This window comes from Coregonus lavaretus, assembly GCF_964263955.1.
Source record: "Coregonus lavaretus genome assembly, chromosome: 2".
In the NCBI taxonomy this organism is placed as follows: Eukaryota; Metazoa; Chordata; class Actinopteri; order Salmoniformes; family Salmonidae; genus Coregonus; species Coregonus lavaretus.
Genome location: NC_139989.1, coordinates 16,882,181 through 16,896,976, shown reverse-complemented (window position 1 = coordinate 16,896,976; position 14,796 = coordinate 16,882,181). Strand labels below are relative to the sequence as shown.

Sequence of the window (14,796 nt, the reverse complement as noted above, 5' to 3'; positions counted from 1 at the left end):
CTGCAGGAACAGTAGGTAGTGGGGAGAGAGCCTCATTCTGTCCACGCTCTTTTGCTATGTGTAAAAACAGAATCAGATTTTTTTTGCAAGCAATCTAATTTCTAATTTTATTTTTTTTAACCAACATTTCACAATCTGACATAATGATAGTCAACTTTTTTAGGTATTACATTAGAAATGTACTGTTTTTCATGTTTTTTCATACATTTTTAAGCACTACTGAACAAAGAGCCATTTGGAAGCCAGATAAACATCTCTTTTAGGTGAACGGAGCCAAAAGATCCGGCTCACCGAAAAGACTCAGAATGCCCATCGCTTATGGTGCTTGGTATATGGGAATCCTGTGGGGACTGGAACGATGAAACCCTGTTTGATTTGGGGAATGTTTGCGTCATTAAAAACGACATGTGCTTAAAGGGTCAGGCTCATTACCCTTGAGTTGTCACAGCAGGAGCGACAATTTAAACCTCAATTTTAGAGACTTGATGAGCACAAACACAAGCCTAATCATCATCATCATCAACACCTAGTTTTGTCTGTGGAATCTCAATGGAATCCTTGATTAAAGCACATACGACAGCCTAAACCTCCATTTTGGAGTCTTGATGAGCACCACAGATTATCCATTATATTGACCAGATACTCAAGTGGCCGCTTCAAAAATGGAAGGCAGTCGGGAGGAGGCAAGATCAGGTGGGACCATTCTAGCCAATGAGAGGGCAGATACGCGTGTGAACAACAGGTACAAGTCCAATATAAAGTGTTTTTTCTCAAAGTTGCCGGGATGTCAGGTGTCCTACTTATGTCAGTACACTCGTAACAACCTAAGCATTATGAAACATCTATTAGATCAAATAAATCACATGTAGCAAATAAGCTATTACATTTTTTTGCTGACCAAATTCGACACTCTCATTGACCACCATACAAAAACTCCTCACTTGGTGAGCGAAAAAAACACAAAGACGCCACCTGCTGGAGAAGACACATTTTGGGCCCAGTTATCCCTCATTATCAACACCTAGTTTAGTCTGGACACTTTCAATCGATTCCTTGATAATAGTACATAGGCCAACCTCTGATACGGTATCTCCCCCTTGTACAAAAGAGCAATGTCCCTTTCACGATGACCTTCCACAAAGAAAGACAAACATGGTTATAGGTTTTCTCTGTGATAAGGCAGGGTGTTTTTTGTCTGTAGTAGGTTATGCCTATAGCCTGTTCTCTGTAAATTGTCTCTTGATGACAGTTGTGTTTCTATCACATGACCTGGTGCTGGTGACTAAGGTGCTTATCTGGTACCACCGATTCATCATGTCCAATATGATCGATTCACAGGGAAAGATGGATCTCAGAGCAACATGGAGAGTATAAATCAAAATATTCTAATAACTTAATCAGAAAAGGGCTTAATGTGTATGTCACATCAGACACAATCATCAATTGTGAACATGATTTGCAAATCCATATACCGGCAGTCTACTCTAGCCAGACTGTTTGTGAGTGCGAGAGTGTTTGTGTTTAGGTCTGTATCTTTCTGTCGGCCTTGTGCATTTACCTTCCTGCCAAGATGATTGCAATCAATTAAGAACACCTTATCTCTTCTGTCCAAACTCAAGAGGTCTACCCTGAAAAGGAATAAACTTGCAGGTTAGATAAAACCCACTTTGTATTTTCCTCTTGGCCGCAGTAAAAGCTGCATAGATTGGTGTGCTCTGTTCCGGATGTGTCAAGTGAGCAGTAGAGGACTGAGGTTACAGTGTTAGAAAGGAAAGGAAGGCCTTGATAAACCAGAGGTGAGAGAGAATAGCACACAGTTCTCGCGCACACACACACACACACGGTATGTTCAGACACACACAAGCACACACATATGCAAAAACAAAGAGACCCACACAGTCACACACATCTCTTTAGAGGTGGAGGTGAGATCAAAGACTCCTTTCCACTCACCCGACTGAGCAGACGGGCTTATATAAAGAGGCTGTTCAACACTCATTCTAATGCTTATCACATCATAGACCAGATTGCTTTTAACTTCTAGAATGTAATTGTGTTTTAGTCATCTCTCTCCCACTGGCGCTCTGAATACAGAGCTTTGTCACAAGGCAGACAAGGGGAACAAGGACAATGTGGCTAGTGTAATCTTGTAACCATGGGACTAAAAGAAGCACAACACACTGGAGACAGCGGACAAAGAGAGGGAATGATGCAGATGATTTTACAATGTTTATTTTAGGGTGCAAAACATATTCACCTGATGTTACAAGAACGTTTCCAGAATACATTTTGTCTGTTCTTTAATGGTTCCCAGAATGTTTCATTAGGGTTGTGGGAAGAGTCTGGTGGGAACATTGTGGGGACCTCACAAAAGATATGTTCCCAAAACACAAAACTGTCAAATGCTTCCGATATAATTCTTACTTTGATACACTTCAAATAGCCACCCTTTGCCTTGATGACAGTTTTGCACACTCTTGGCATTCTCTCAACCAGCTTCACCTGGAATGCTTTTCCAACAGTCTTGAAGGAGTTCCCACATATTTTACATTTACATTTTAGCAGACGCTCTTATCCAGAGCGACTTACAGTTTTAGTGAGTGCATACATTTTTCATACTGGCCCCCCGTGGGAATTGAACCCACAACCCTGGCGTTGCAAGCGCTGTGCTCTACCAACTGAGCTACAGGAGGCCTATGCTGAGCACTTGTTGGCTGCTTTTCCTTCACTCTGCCGTCCGACTCATCCCAAACCATCTCAATTGGGTTGAGGTCGGGGGATTGTGGAGGCCAGGTCATCTGATGCAGCACTCCATCACTCTCCTTCTTGGTAAAATAGCCCTTACACAGCCTGGAGGTGTGTTGAAAAACAAATGATAGTCCCACTAAGCTCAGATGGGATGGCGTATCGCTGCAGAATGCTGTGGTAGCCATGCTGGTTAAGTGCGCCTTGAATTCTAAATGAATCACAGTGTCACCAGCAAAGCACCCCCACACCATAACACCTCCTCCTCCATGCTTTACGGTGGGAACTACACATGCGGAGATCATCCGTTCACCCACACCGCGTCTCACAAAGACACAGAGGTTTGAACCAAAAATCTCCATTGCTCGTGTTTCCTGGCCCAAGCAGGTCTCTTCTTATTATTGGTGTCCTTTAGTAGTGGTTTCTTTGCAGAAGTTTGACCATGAAGGCCTGATTTACACAGTCCCCTCTGAACAGTTGATGTTGAGATGTGTCTGTTACTTGAACTCTGTGAAGCATTTATTTGGGCTGCAATTTCTGAGGCTGGTAACTCTAATGAACTTATCCTTTGCAGCAGAGGTAACTCTGGGTCTTCCATTCCTGTGGCGGTCCTCATGAGAGCCAGTTTCATCATAGGGCTTGATGGTTTTTGCGACTGCACTTGAAGAAACGTTCAAAGTTCTTGAAATGTTCCGTATTGACTGACCTTCATGTCTTAAAGTAATGATGGACTGCCGTTTCTCTTTGCTTTGCTATTCTTGCCATAATATGGACTTGGTCTTTTACCAAATAGGGCTACAGTGGGGAAAAAAAGTATTTAGTCAGCCACCAATTGTGCAAGTTCTCCCACTTAAAAAGATGAGAGAGGCCTGTAATTTTCAACATAGGTACACGTCAACTATGACAGACAAATTGAGAAAAAAAAATCCAGAAAATCCCATTGTAGGATTTTTAATGAATTTATTTGCAAATTATGGTGGAAAATAAGTATTTGGTCACCTACAAACAAGCAAGATTTCTGGCTCTCACAGACCTGTAACTTCTTCTTTAAGAGGCTCCTCTGTCCTCCACTCGTTACCTGTATTAATGGCACCTGTTTGAACTTGTTATCAGTATAAAAGACACCTGTCCACAACCTCAAACAGTCACACTCCAAACTCCACAATGGCCAAGACCAAAGAGCTGTCAAAGGACACCAGAAACAAAATTGTAGACTTGCACCAGGCTGGGAAGACTGAATCTGCAATAGGTAAGCAGCTTGGTTTGAAGAAATCAACTGTGGGAGCAATTATTAGGAAATGGAAGACATACAAGACCACTGATAATCTCCCTCAATCTGGGGCTCCACGCAAGATCTCACCCCGTGGGGTCAAAATGATCACAAGAACGGTGAGCAAAAATCCCAGAACCACACGGGGGGACCTAGTGAATGACCTGCAGAGAGCTGGGACTAAAGTAACAAAGCCTACCATCAGTAACACACTACGCCGCCAGGGACTCAAATCCTGCAGTGCGAGACGTGTCCCCCTGCTTAAGCCAGTACATGTCCAGGCCCGTCTGAAGTGCATTTGGATGATCCAGAAGAGGATTGGGAGAAAGTCATATGGTCAGATGAAACCAAAATATAACTTTTTGGTAAAAACTCAACTCGTCATGTTTGGAGGACAAAGAATGCTGAGTTGCATCCAAAGAACACCATACCTACTGTGAAGCATGGGGGTGGAAACATCATGCTTTTGGGCTGTTTTTCTGCAAAGGGACCAGGACGACGGATCCGTGTAAAGGAAAGAATGAATGGGGCCATGTATCGTGAGATTTTGAGTGAATACCTCCTTCCATCAGCAAGGGCATTGAAGATGAAACGTGGCTGGGTCTTTCAGCATGACAATGATCCCAAACACACCGCCCGGGCAACGAAGGAGTGGCTTCGTAAGAAGCATTTCAAGGTCCTGGAGTGGCCTAGCCAGTCTCCAGATCTCAACCCCATAGAAAATCTTTGGAGGGAGTTGAAAGTCTGTGTTGCCCAGCGACAGCCCCAAAACATCACTGCTCTAGAGGAGATCTGCATGGAGTATTGGGCCAAAATACAAGCAACAGTGTGTGAAAACCTTGTGAAGACTTACAGAAAACGTTTGACCTGTGTCATTGCCAACAAAGGGTATATAACAAAGTATTGAGAAACTTTTGTTATTGACCAAATACTTATTTTCCACCATCGTTTGCCAATAAATTCATTAAAAATCCTACAAAGTGATTTTCTGGATTTTTTTTTCTCATTTTGTCTGTCATAGTTGACGTGTACCTATGATGAAAATTACAGGCCTCTCTCATCTTTTTAAGTGGGAGAACTTGCACAATTGGTGGCTGACTAAATACTTTTTTTCCCCACTGTATATTCTGTATACCCCCCCTACCTTGTCACAACAATGACTGGAACAAATTGCAAAAATCTCTGAAGCTGGAGACTCTTATCTCCCTCACTAACTTTAAGAATCAGTTGTCAGAGCACCTTACCGATCACTGCACCTGTACACAGCCCATCTGAAATTAGCCCACCCAACTACCTCAGCCCTATATTGTTATTTATTTTGCTCATTTGCACCCCAGTATCTCTATTTGCACATCATCTCTTGCACATCTATCATTCCAGTGTTAATACTAATTGTAATTATTTTGCACTATAGCCTATTTATTGCCTTACCTCCATAACTTGCTACATTTGCACACACTGTATATATATTTTCTGTTGTATCTTTGACTTTATGTTTTGTTTTACCCCATTTGTAACTCCGTGTTGTTGTTTTTATCGCACTGCTTTGCTTTATCTTGGCCAGGTCGCAGTTGTAAATGAGAACTTGTTCTCAACTGGCTTACCTGGTTAAATAAAGGTGAAATAAAAAATAAAAAAATAAAAAGAACACAACTGATTGGCTCAAACGCATTAAGACTGAAATAAATTCCACAAATTAACTTTTACACACCTGTTCATTTAAATGCATTCCAGGTGACAAGCTGGTTGAGAGAATGCCAAGAGTGTGCAAAGCTGTCATCAAGGCAAAGGGTGGCTATTTGAAGAATCTCAAATATAAAATATATTTGGATTTGTTTAACACTTTGTTGGTTACTACATGATTCCATATGTGTTATTTCATAGTTTTGATGTCTTCACCATTATTCTACAATGTAGAAAATAGTTTTAAAAAACACACACAAAAACACTTTAATGAGTAGGTGTGTCCAAACTTTTGACTGGTAGTGTATATATATATGTTCTGAGGACCTCCAAGACAAGGTAAAATGTATATAGCGTGAACATCAATGTAATATTTTGTTAAACCTAAAATAGATATGCTATGAACGTCATTCTATTTAATTCTTACAACATTAAGGGAATGTCATGTGCAACCTAACTCAAACATTGTATGAATGTCATCACAAGTGTTTTTGTGTGTGTTTTTTAAAACTATTTTCTACATTGTAGAATAATAGTGAAGACATCAAAACTATGAAATAACACAACTGAGCATATTTTGTGTTTTGGGAACCTATCTCTTGTAATGTACCCACAACTTAATTAAATGTTCTGGGAACCTTTTAAATAACTCAAAAAGACTGTTCTGTCAACATTCTTGCAACATCAAAGGAATGTTTTGTGCACTCTGATACAAACATTATTTGAATGTCAGCACAACTGGACAGTTTTTGTGTTAAGAGAACATTTGCCGCGACCTAACGAATGTTCTGGGAACTTTCACAGAACCAATTTTGGTTTGCTGTGATCACTCTTTCATCTGGACCACAAATGGAAGACTAGAGTCTTCAATACATTTGAATGTAACAGCAGACATTTTTTGTAGGACTGGTAAAGCCCATGTTGTTCGAGTTAAAATCTGTAGAAAATTATTTTCAGTGTTTAAGGACATTGTTATTGCAAGTGCAAGCACATTTGAAGTTGTGTGTTTTCAAATAGTTTATTTGAGTGGTGTTACAAATAGACCGTTTTACGTTTGGGGAATGATTAGGAATCTTGCGGTCTCCACTTCCCACTCAAGCTCTCCAGGCAACATCAACAATGCTTCCTCCGTCATACAGTGTGTTTTGACTGTATCGTGTCCAACGGCTCTGTGTTTTGGTACAGCTTTGGTACTACTGACTCAGGACTTAAGATCTCCCAGCCTGCCTTGCTCTCCTACATTCCATCCTTGACATGGCCTCTAAGAAAATTAACAAGTGAAACTTGATTTGAGCTTATCTCCTTAACATCTCTTCATGAAGTTGACAGGGACAGAGTCTTCTATTCGGACGGGGCCATTAGGCTAAATTCGCAGTGACCTATCCAGATTGTGAAGGTCACAGAGGGAGGCAGGGGGTCTTAGTAATTGGTAGTAGGTCCTGGCAATGGGCCTTTTCTCTTGAAGGAACATGAGCTTTACAATGAGACTGAGCTAAGCGATGACAAATTCAATGTTAGGAAATTGTTTTACTTTCCATATATCATTCAAGTTATTCCTTGGTTCGCAGTGTTGTGATGTAAGTCATTTTGTATTATTCCAAACTATTTTATATTTGTCAAAGTAAAGAATAACATTAGAATGTTGGTTGCTATCATCATCATTGTTAGTTGGAAAACCAGTGAACCACAGAACAAATAGGGCGCCAATCTTCCTCTAACTCCCCACCCATTTTTCTGTGCATTGCCAGGGAGTTGGGAATCATTGTTCTGTGTGTCACACATCAACAGTCATCTCCGTAGCAAAGGAGTCTAGGCACTTCTTTGATCCGTGCTCTGCTTTGGTCACAGCCACCCCTCAGAGAGAGAAGGCAGAGAACCATGGAAACTGACTCCCTCATGTGCATACTCTACTGTACGGCAGCACCACATAGTGTGGTGTAATGCAGATTTTCTGGGTGCAGCAGTCTCAATGGTCTGTATCAAGTCTACTATTAATGTTAAGCTGATGTAACTAAATGTAGTCGTGCAGTAGGCTACTCTGATTCGTCATCTGGTATTAAAATTGGTGTAGGAGGAGGCTGAGAGATAGAGAAATATGGTAGAGTGGGGAGACTGAGTCCTTTGTTATTGTCAAGACCCACACACTTACATTGTATCTCCCTCAGACAAAGGCACTCTTTCATTTGTTCTCTGCTACAGTGAGACTACAGGTCAGTACAGAGACAGAGACGCCCACTGCAGGGCCATAGATAGTGACGAGCTGCCACATTGTAGAGGGCCTTAACATCCTCCCTTCTACCTCTCCCTAATCCCCTCTTCATTATCTCCTCTCTGCCTGACTCACCGCACTAATTCTAGCATCCGGTCTCTAACACACACAGAGACAATATGCTGGCCTTATGCCACATGTGAATGAGCCTTTACTCCTCATCATTGTGTGTGTACTGGGGATGGCTCTAGTGGTGAGTTTCCCGGGAGTGTATCTGTAATCAGGTTATGTCCAGGGAGGTTTGAGATCAGATCTTTAGTCATCTGGATTGCGTCCCAAATGTCACCCAATTCCCATTGGTGCACTGCTATTGACCAGGGCCCAAAGTCATACGGTTCTGGTCAAAAGTAATGCGCTGTAGGGAATAGGTTGCCATTTGGGACGCAGCCCTGGTTTTCTTCACGTAGGGTTTGGAGTGGAGCCGGACATGGGCCTCCACAAGCCTATTTATGCCTACTATAAAGTATAAATCATAGTCCTGAGACGCTATAGTCCGGTGTCCCATTGTGACATAGCTATGCGGCTCTGAGACCAACATCCGCGGGGGACGCACAGCCCCTGACCTCTTATGGACAGTGTGTATTACTGGTGTGGCCTAGGGGTTACGCCCCAGGCCGGAGGATTGTGGGTAATCTGTGCTGATCACTTGGGCTCAGACAGTCACACGCCAAGGCTTACCTGTGGCTGACTGTCTGTGGATTCATGTAGATAGAGGTAGGCCTACTCCTCAACTGCAAGCAATATGAAAATTCATGTTATTATCAGCATCGTCTTTTTTAATCAACTTGCTGGAGATCATGACATTATTTTTTATCCAAACTAACATAACTCAAAGCTGTCTAAAATGTAGCTGACCAGTTTCCTTGTTTATTAGTATCAGGAAATGGACTGGTACAGTTAATGTAAATAAACAAGCATGTAGTAAATCTATCTGACAAAATTGATTTTCCAAACAACAGAAAGCTTTCCAGACAGATTTACCGGAATTACCTCTGTTATCTGATAATCTGTCTGAACAGCAAAACATCAACGTAGATGTTTGTGTTGTTTTGACGTGAACCCACCGACCTCTTCCCCACCCTTAACCCACCTCCCTTCAGCAGCCAATCACAGACTGTTTACTAGTTTCACCCTACCATGACTGAGCACCCAACCCCACCACCCCACCAAACACTCCGGGAGCAACTCCAGCACAGGGGCCTAACTGTTTCGTAACACCCACAGAAAATATACAACAGTACCCAAACATGAGTCCCTGTGTAGCCCCAGTAGACATGCTTTAGCTGGGAATTCCCAGCCAGCCCTGGCACTCCGTTAGTGTCACTATGTCAGAGCATTGTGTTCCTACTTCCTGCCCTGTATTGCCCCATAATCAGTTCATCATCCCTCACTGAGTAGGAGTAGAACAGAGAGAGAGAGATTCAAATGTCATCTCCCCACTGCAGCCCCTCTAGACTAGGGCCCTCCGTACTTCGAGTAGGAGAGTATTGGAACAACACTGCTGTTTGTGTAGTGGACAAAGCCAACAGTGTCTACAATAACATTTTAACTATGAAATGGATAGGGTGTGTACTGTGTACACCTCAGATAATGGTTTGCTCTAGCCAGGGACATAACAGTGATATTAAAAGCGTATTGTGTGGTCACGCTGTGTTGCAACCTCACTTGGGCCAAAGCAGCCTGGTAGGATGCCAATGTGGCAGGCTGCTGTCATCTGGGCTTTATATTTATGGCAGTGGGCGCAGCAGTTGATTGGGTGTGGGCTTGTTGATTAACAATGTGGTAACACACCGTGGTGAAAGAGGCCATTTCGAATCCATTTATAACTATGTGTGTGCTCTTGCATTTCGTGAAGGTGCCTATGAAAATGTCTAACGTGCTACTACTATGTAATTACTATTTAATAATACGTTAATAGTTAATTCAATCATAACTTGAATGCTTATGAACACTTAACTAGTAACTTTAATACAGTAGGAGGACACCCAAAACGAAATAGCATCACAGATTGATATTCCCTCTTTCAAATGAATTCGAATACATTCACTGAAGACATACAGAGTGGCTTAAGAATACACACCCAGAAGTGGTGATGATCAATTGCTATATGCTTATTCTGTAAATGCAAATAAGGTATATGTTAATCTTACATGATGGAACACGGTGCATCCTATAAGAGATCAGTGCCGAGCAAGCGTACCTTTGAAGTAGCAGATGCGGGTTCAGGTTCATTAAGTGACAGTCAGGTATTAACAAGTGGAATGGGTTGGGTGCATCATACAATCGAATGCTACACCAGATGTGTAGCTGTTTGTGAAGGTGTCACAGTAACAGATGTTCTTTGTACTGCTCAGAATTCTTTGGTCATCATAGAGACAGGCAGGCAGCCAACTAGTATCTGTAAAGGACAGGTTTGACCACTACCTATGTGCTGCTCTTTTGCCTCTTTGGTGTTATCCGTCCATCAGGGGAAAAGGGATTGGGATAAGTTAGCTTGTGTGTGCTTAGCTCAGGCTCTGAGCTGCAGTGTGTGACTGACTGTTCTTTGGTTGTATTCTGGGCTGAGCAGTCATCTCAGTGCTGTGTCAATGCGTACTCCCTGCTAATCTGAGGCGGAATGAATGGGAGCCCAGGGTTTGTCTGTCTCTGCTCTGCCAGACTCTGGAACACAGACACAAACAGTGCTGCTGCTGTTCTGCTCCGAGTCAGTCTGGCCTATTCTCTGACTCAGTGTCCTCTTAAGTCTGATAACAGCACATGCTCCCGGCAGCCGGCTCCCCTCCCCCTCCATAACACATTTTTCCCTCCCTCTCTCTCTACCTCTGTCTTTATCTCATCCTCTTGCTTACTCCCACTCCCAATCCCTCACTCCCAATTTCTCTTTCTCTCTATCTCGCCCTCTCTCATCTCCCAATCTCCTACTCCCAATCTCTCTCTTTTGCTCTCTGTCCCATCCCCCTCCCCTGTCTCGCTCTTTCGTTAATCCATCTCTTCACTCTGACAGAATCTCTGATCCTCACCCCCCTTGTCTTTTTACATCATCATGACACAGATGGTCAGGGCAGCAGGTTTTTAGTAGTCAGACATTATGTGACATCAGTGCTATAGATTATTTTTTTATTTTTTTACATAAGATCCATATCCGTCCATTTAATGAATGAAAACCGCTATCCATTTAGGATTTGAAATCGGTATGCATAGCTTTGCAAAATAGATCGGAATCCTACCCTTGCAGGGTCATTCTAGATATCCTGTGAGGTTTTGCGGCCATAGAGAGCTGACGCCGAAACATCTAAATTATTCACGATAGCAGCTACATGTAGTAAATTGTGTCTGCAACAACACACATACCATTATGTTCCTCTTCAGTTATAGCATCTGCGGCGCTTGTGAGATCTCTCATGTGTGTTTGTCTCCCCCTGCAGATCAGTCAAGGTAATGTCCCCGGTGTTGAGAGCGCGTCGCTGGCCATGGACACAGAGGAGGGAGTCGAAGTGGTGTGGAATGAGGTGCTCTTCAATGACAGGAAGGTCTTCAAGGCACAGGAGGTACGGCAAAGTTAGACAGGGGGTGTCTCACAAATAGCACCCTATTCCCTATATAGTGCACTACTTTTGACCAGGGCTCATAGGACTCTGGTCAAAGTAGTGCACTACACTAAGTATACAAAACATTAAGAACTCACATAGACTGACCAGGTGAATCCCGGTGAACGCTATGATCCCTTATTGATGTCACTTGTTAAATCCACTTCAATCAGTGTAGATGAAGGGGAGGAGACAGGTTAAAGAAGGATTTTTAAGCCTTGATACAATTGAGACCTGGATTGTGTATGTGTGCCATTCAGTAGGTGAATAGGCAAGACAAAATATTTAAGTGCCTTTGAACAGGGGCTATGGTAGTAGGTGCCAGGCGCACTGGTTTGTGTCAAGAACTGCAACGCTGCTGGGTTTTTCACGCTCAACAGTTTTCCGTGTGTATCAAGAATGGTCCACCACCCAAAGGACATCAGCCAACTTGACACAACTGTGGGAAGCATTAGAGTCAACATGGGCCAGCATCCCTGTGGAACGGTTTCAACACCTTGTAGAATCAATGCCCTGACGAATTTAGGCTGTCCTGAGGGCAAAAGGGGGGGGGGTGTTCCTAATATTTGGTATACTCAGTGTATATAGGGAATAGGGTGCCATTTGGGACGCAGACAGAGTTTCTATTGTCACTGGCTATATGTTCCATTCTATGTACTTCCATTCTCCAGAGCGAGCACACAAATGGAAGTAGGAGTCAATGGTTTAAACGTGCATATTTTGGCGAACCACCTGTGCTACTCTTAAGTACACAAACCTCTCCCCACTCCATCTCTTTTTCAGGAGAAGATTAAAGAGATGTTTGAGAACCTGATGCAGGTTGAGCACCCAAATATAGTCAAGTTCCATAAGTACTGGCTGGATATGAAAGAGAGTCGAGCTCGGGTAAGTCTGCTATCTAGATCAACCTCTAAGGCCTGTCATTATCACTCATTCTCTTAGGAAATGTCTCTCTCTCTTTATCTCTGAACCCGAATCTATTGATTTGGTCTGCACACTGACAGTATCTCTGAACTGGGATCGATTGCTTTGGTCTGCACACTGATAATATCTCTTTCTGCTATCTTTTGGACAGGTAATCTTTATCACAGAGTACATGTCCTCAGGCAGCCTCAAGCAGTTTCTCAAGAAAACCAAGAAAAACCATAAGACCATGAATGTCAAGGTCAGTGTCTCTCTGCTATTGGGGAAATACCCTCTGACCCCTGGCTGTGACACACGTTTTGAAACACTCGAAACAGGGAGGTACTACCTGAACACTACATGTCCAATAAAAACACACATTTTCTTTGTCCATTTCAAAATGTTTTGCTACCTTGTACTGAACCCGTCCCTGGTCAGACATTAGGGGATTATACTTAAATAGTTTTCTATCCTTGCAAACTTCAATCATATCCCACTTTTTAAGTGTCTGCAGTTCACTCTGTTATGTATTCCAGGCTTGGAAACGATGGTGTACCCAAATTCTCTCTGCCCTCAGGTAAGACCAATAGCATTCTCATCCCCTCTATTATTTTCAGTGGCAGTGTAAACTATTACTCTAGGACTGACTGGGGTCTTCATCTCTTGTCGTGGAGAGGTAATGGGTATGCAGGCTTTTGTTCCAGTCCAGCCCTAACATATCTGATTAATATAATAATTATTATAATAATAATAATATATGCCATTTAGTAGACACTTTTAGCCAAAGCAACTTAGTCATGCGTGCATCAATTTTTTACATATGGGTGGTCCCGGGATTCTACTAATCATGGTCCCATAGTTTTCCGGGGGCAAGAGTTGGAATTGGAGACCCAAAGTGTTCAGTCACTTAATTGCCATGTTATTTACCACCAGTTACCTGCACTCCTGTGAACCGCCCATTATCCATGGCAACCTGACCTGTGACACCATCTTTATCCAACACAACGGCCTCATCAAGATTGGCTCAGGTCTGATACAGCAAAGACTTTCTACCTAACCTTAACCTAACCCTAACATAAACCTAACTCTAACCCTGCCGTAGCATGGCCTTTAGGAACAACTCAATTGTGACTTGACAGCTTCATCTGAATAAATGGTAGCAATAACAGTTAGCATTGCATACTAGAAAACACCTATACATTGTGTGTAATACAATTACCCGAAGGTGTATTGTCATTATTGTTGTCGTTCTATGCCACTGAAGTTAATACTGGATACTCTGCTCTTTTCTATCTACAGTATGGCACCGGCTGTTTGTGAATGGTAAGAACCATATAACGTGCTGCACATCTACAGTGGGGAGAACAAGTATTTGATACACTGCCGATTTTGCAGGTTTTCCTACTTACAAAGCATGTAGAGGTCTGTAATTTTTTATCATAGGTACACTTCAACTGTGAGAGACGGAATCTAAAACAAAAATCCAGAAAATCACATTGTATGATTTATAAGTAATTAATTTGCATTTTATTGCATGACATAAGTATTTGATCACCTACAAACCAGTAAGAATTCCGTCTCTCACAGACCTGTTAGCTTTTCTTTAAGAAGCTCTCCTGTTCCCCACTCATTACCTGTATTAACTGCACCTGTTTGAACTTGTTATCTGTATAAAAGACACCTGTCCACACATTCAATCAAACAGACTCCAACCTCTCCACAATGGCCAAGACCAGAGAGCTGTGTAAGGACATCAGGGATAAAATTGTAGACCTGCACAAGGCTGGGATGGGCTACAGGACAATAGGCAAGCAGCTTGGTGAGAAGGCAACAACTGTTGGCGCAATTATTAGAAAATGGAAGAAGTTCAAGATGACGGTCAATCACCCTCGGTCTGGGGCTCCATGCAAGATCTCACCTCGTGGGGCATCAATGATCATGAGGAAGGTGAGGGATCAGCCCAGAACTACATGGCAGGACCTGGTCAATGACCTGAAGAGAGCTGGGACCACAGTCTCAAAGAAAACCATTAGTAACACACTACACCGTCATGGATTAAAATCCTGCAGCGCACGCAAGGTCCCCCTGCTCAAGCCAGCGCATGTCCAGGCCCGTCTGAAGTTTGCCAATGACCATCTGGATGATCCAGAGGAGGAATGGGAGAAGGTCATGTGGTCTGATGAGACAAAAATTGAGCTTTTTGGTCTAAACTCCACTCGCCGTGTTTGGAGGAAGAAGAAGGATGAGTACAACCCCAAGAACACCATCCCAACCGTGAAGCATGGAGGTGGAATCGTCATTCTTTGGGGATGCTTTTCTGCAAAGGGGACAGGACGACT

General features: G+C 42.8%; 1 protein-coding gene across 1 annotated transcript in view; it reads left to right on the top strand.

Moving 5' to 3' along the window:
• Positions 1-14,796, top strand: part of LOC311102106 (nuclear receptor-binding protein 2-like) — a 75,365-nt gene that overhangs the window by 34,307 nt on the left and 26,262 nt on the right. The window contains exons 2-7 of the mRNA XM_084143335.1: positions 11,393-11,515; positions 12,338-12,439; positions 12,630-12,719; positions 12,994-13,034; positions 13,391-13,485; positions 13,757-13,780. Coding sequence (XP_083999461.1) covers positions 11,393-11,515; positions 12,338-12,439; positions 12,630-12,719; positions 12,994-13,034; positions 13,391-13,485; positions 13,757-13,780 — 475 coding nt within the window. The remainder of the gene's footprint in view (positions 1-11,392; positions 11,516-12,337; positions 12,440-12,629; positions 12,720-12,993; positions 13,035-13,390; positions 13,486-13,756; positions 13,781-14,796) is intronic.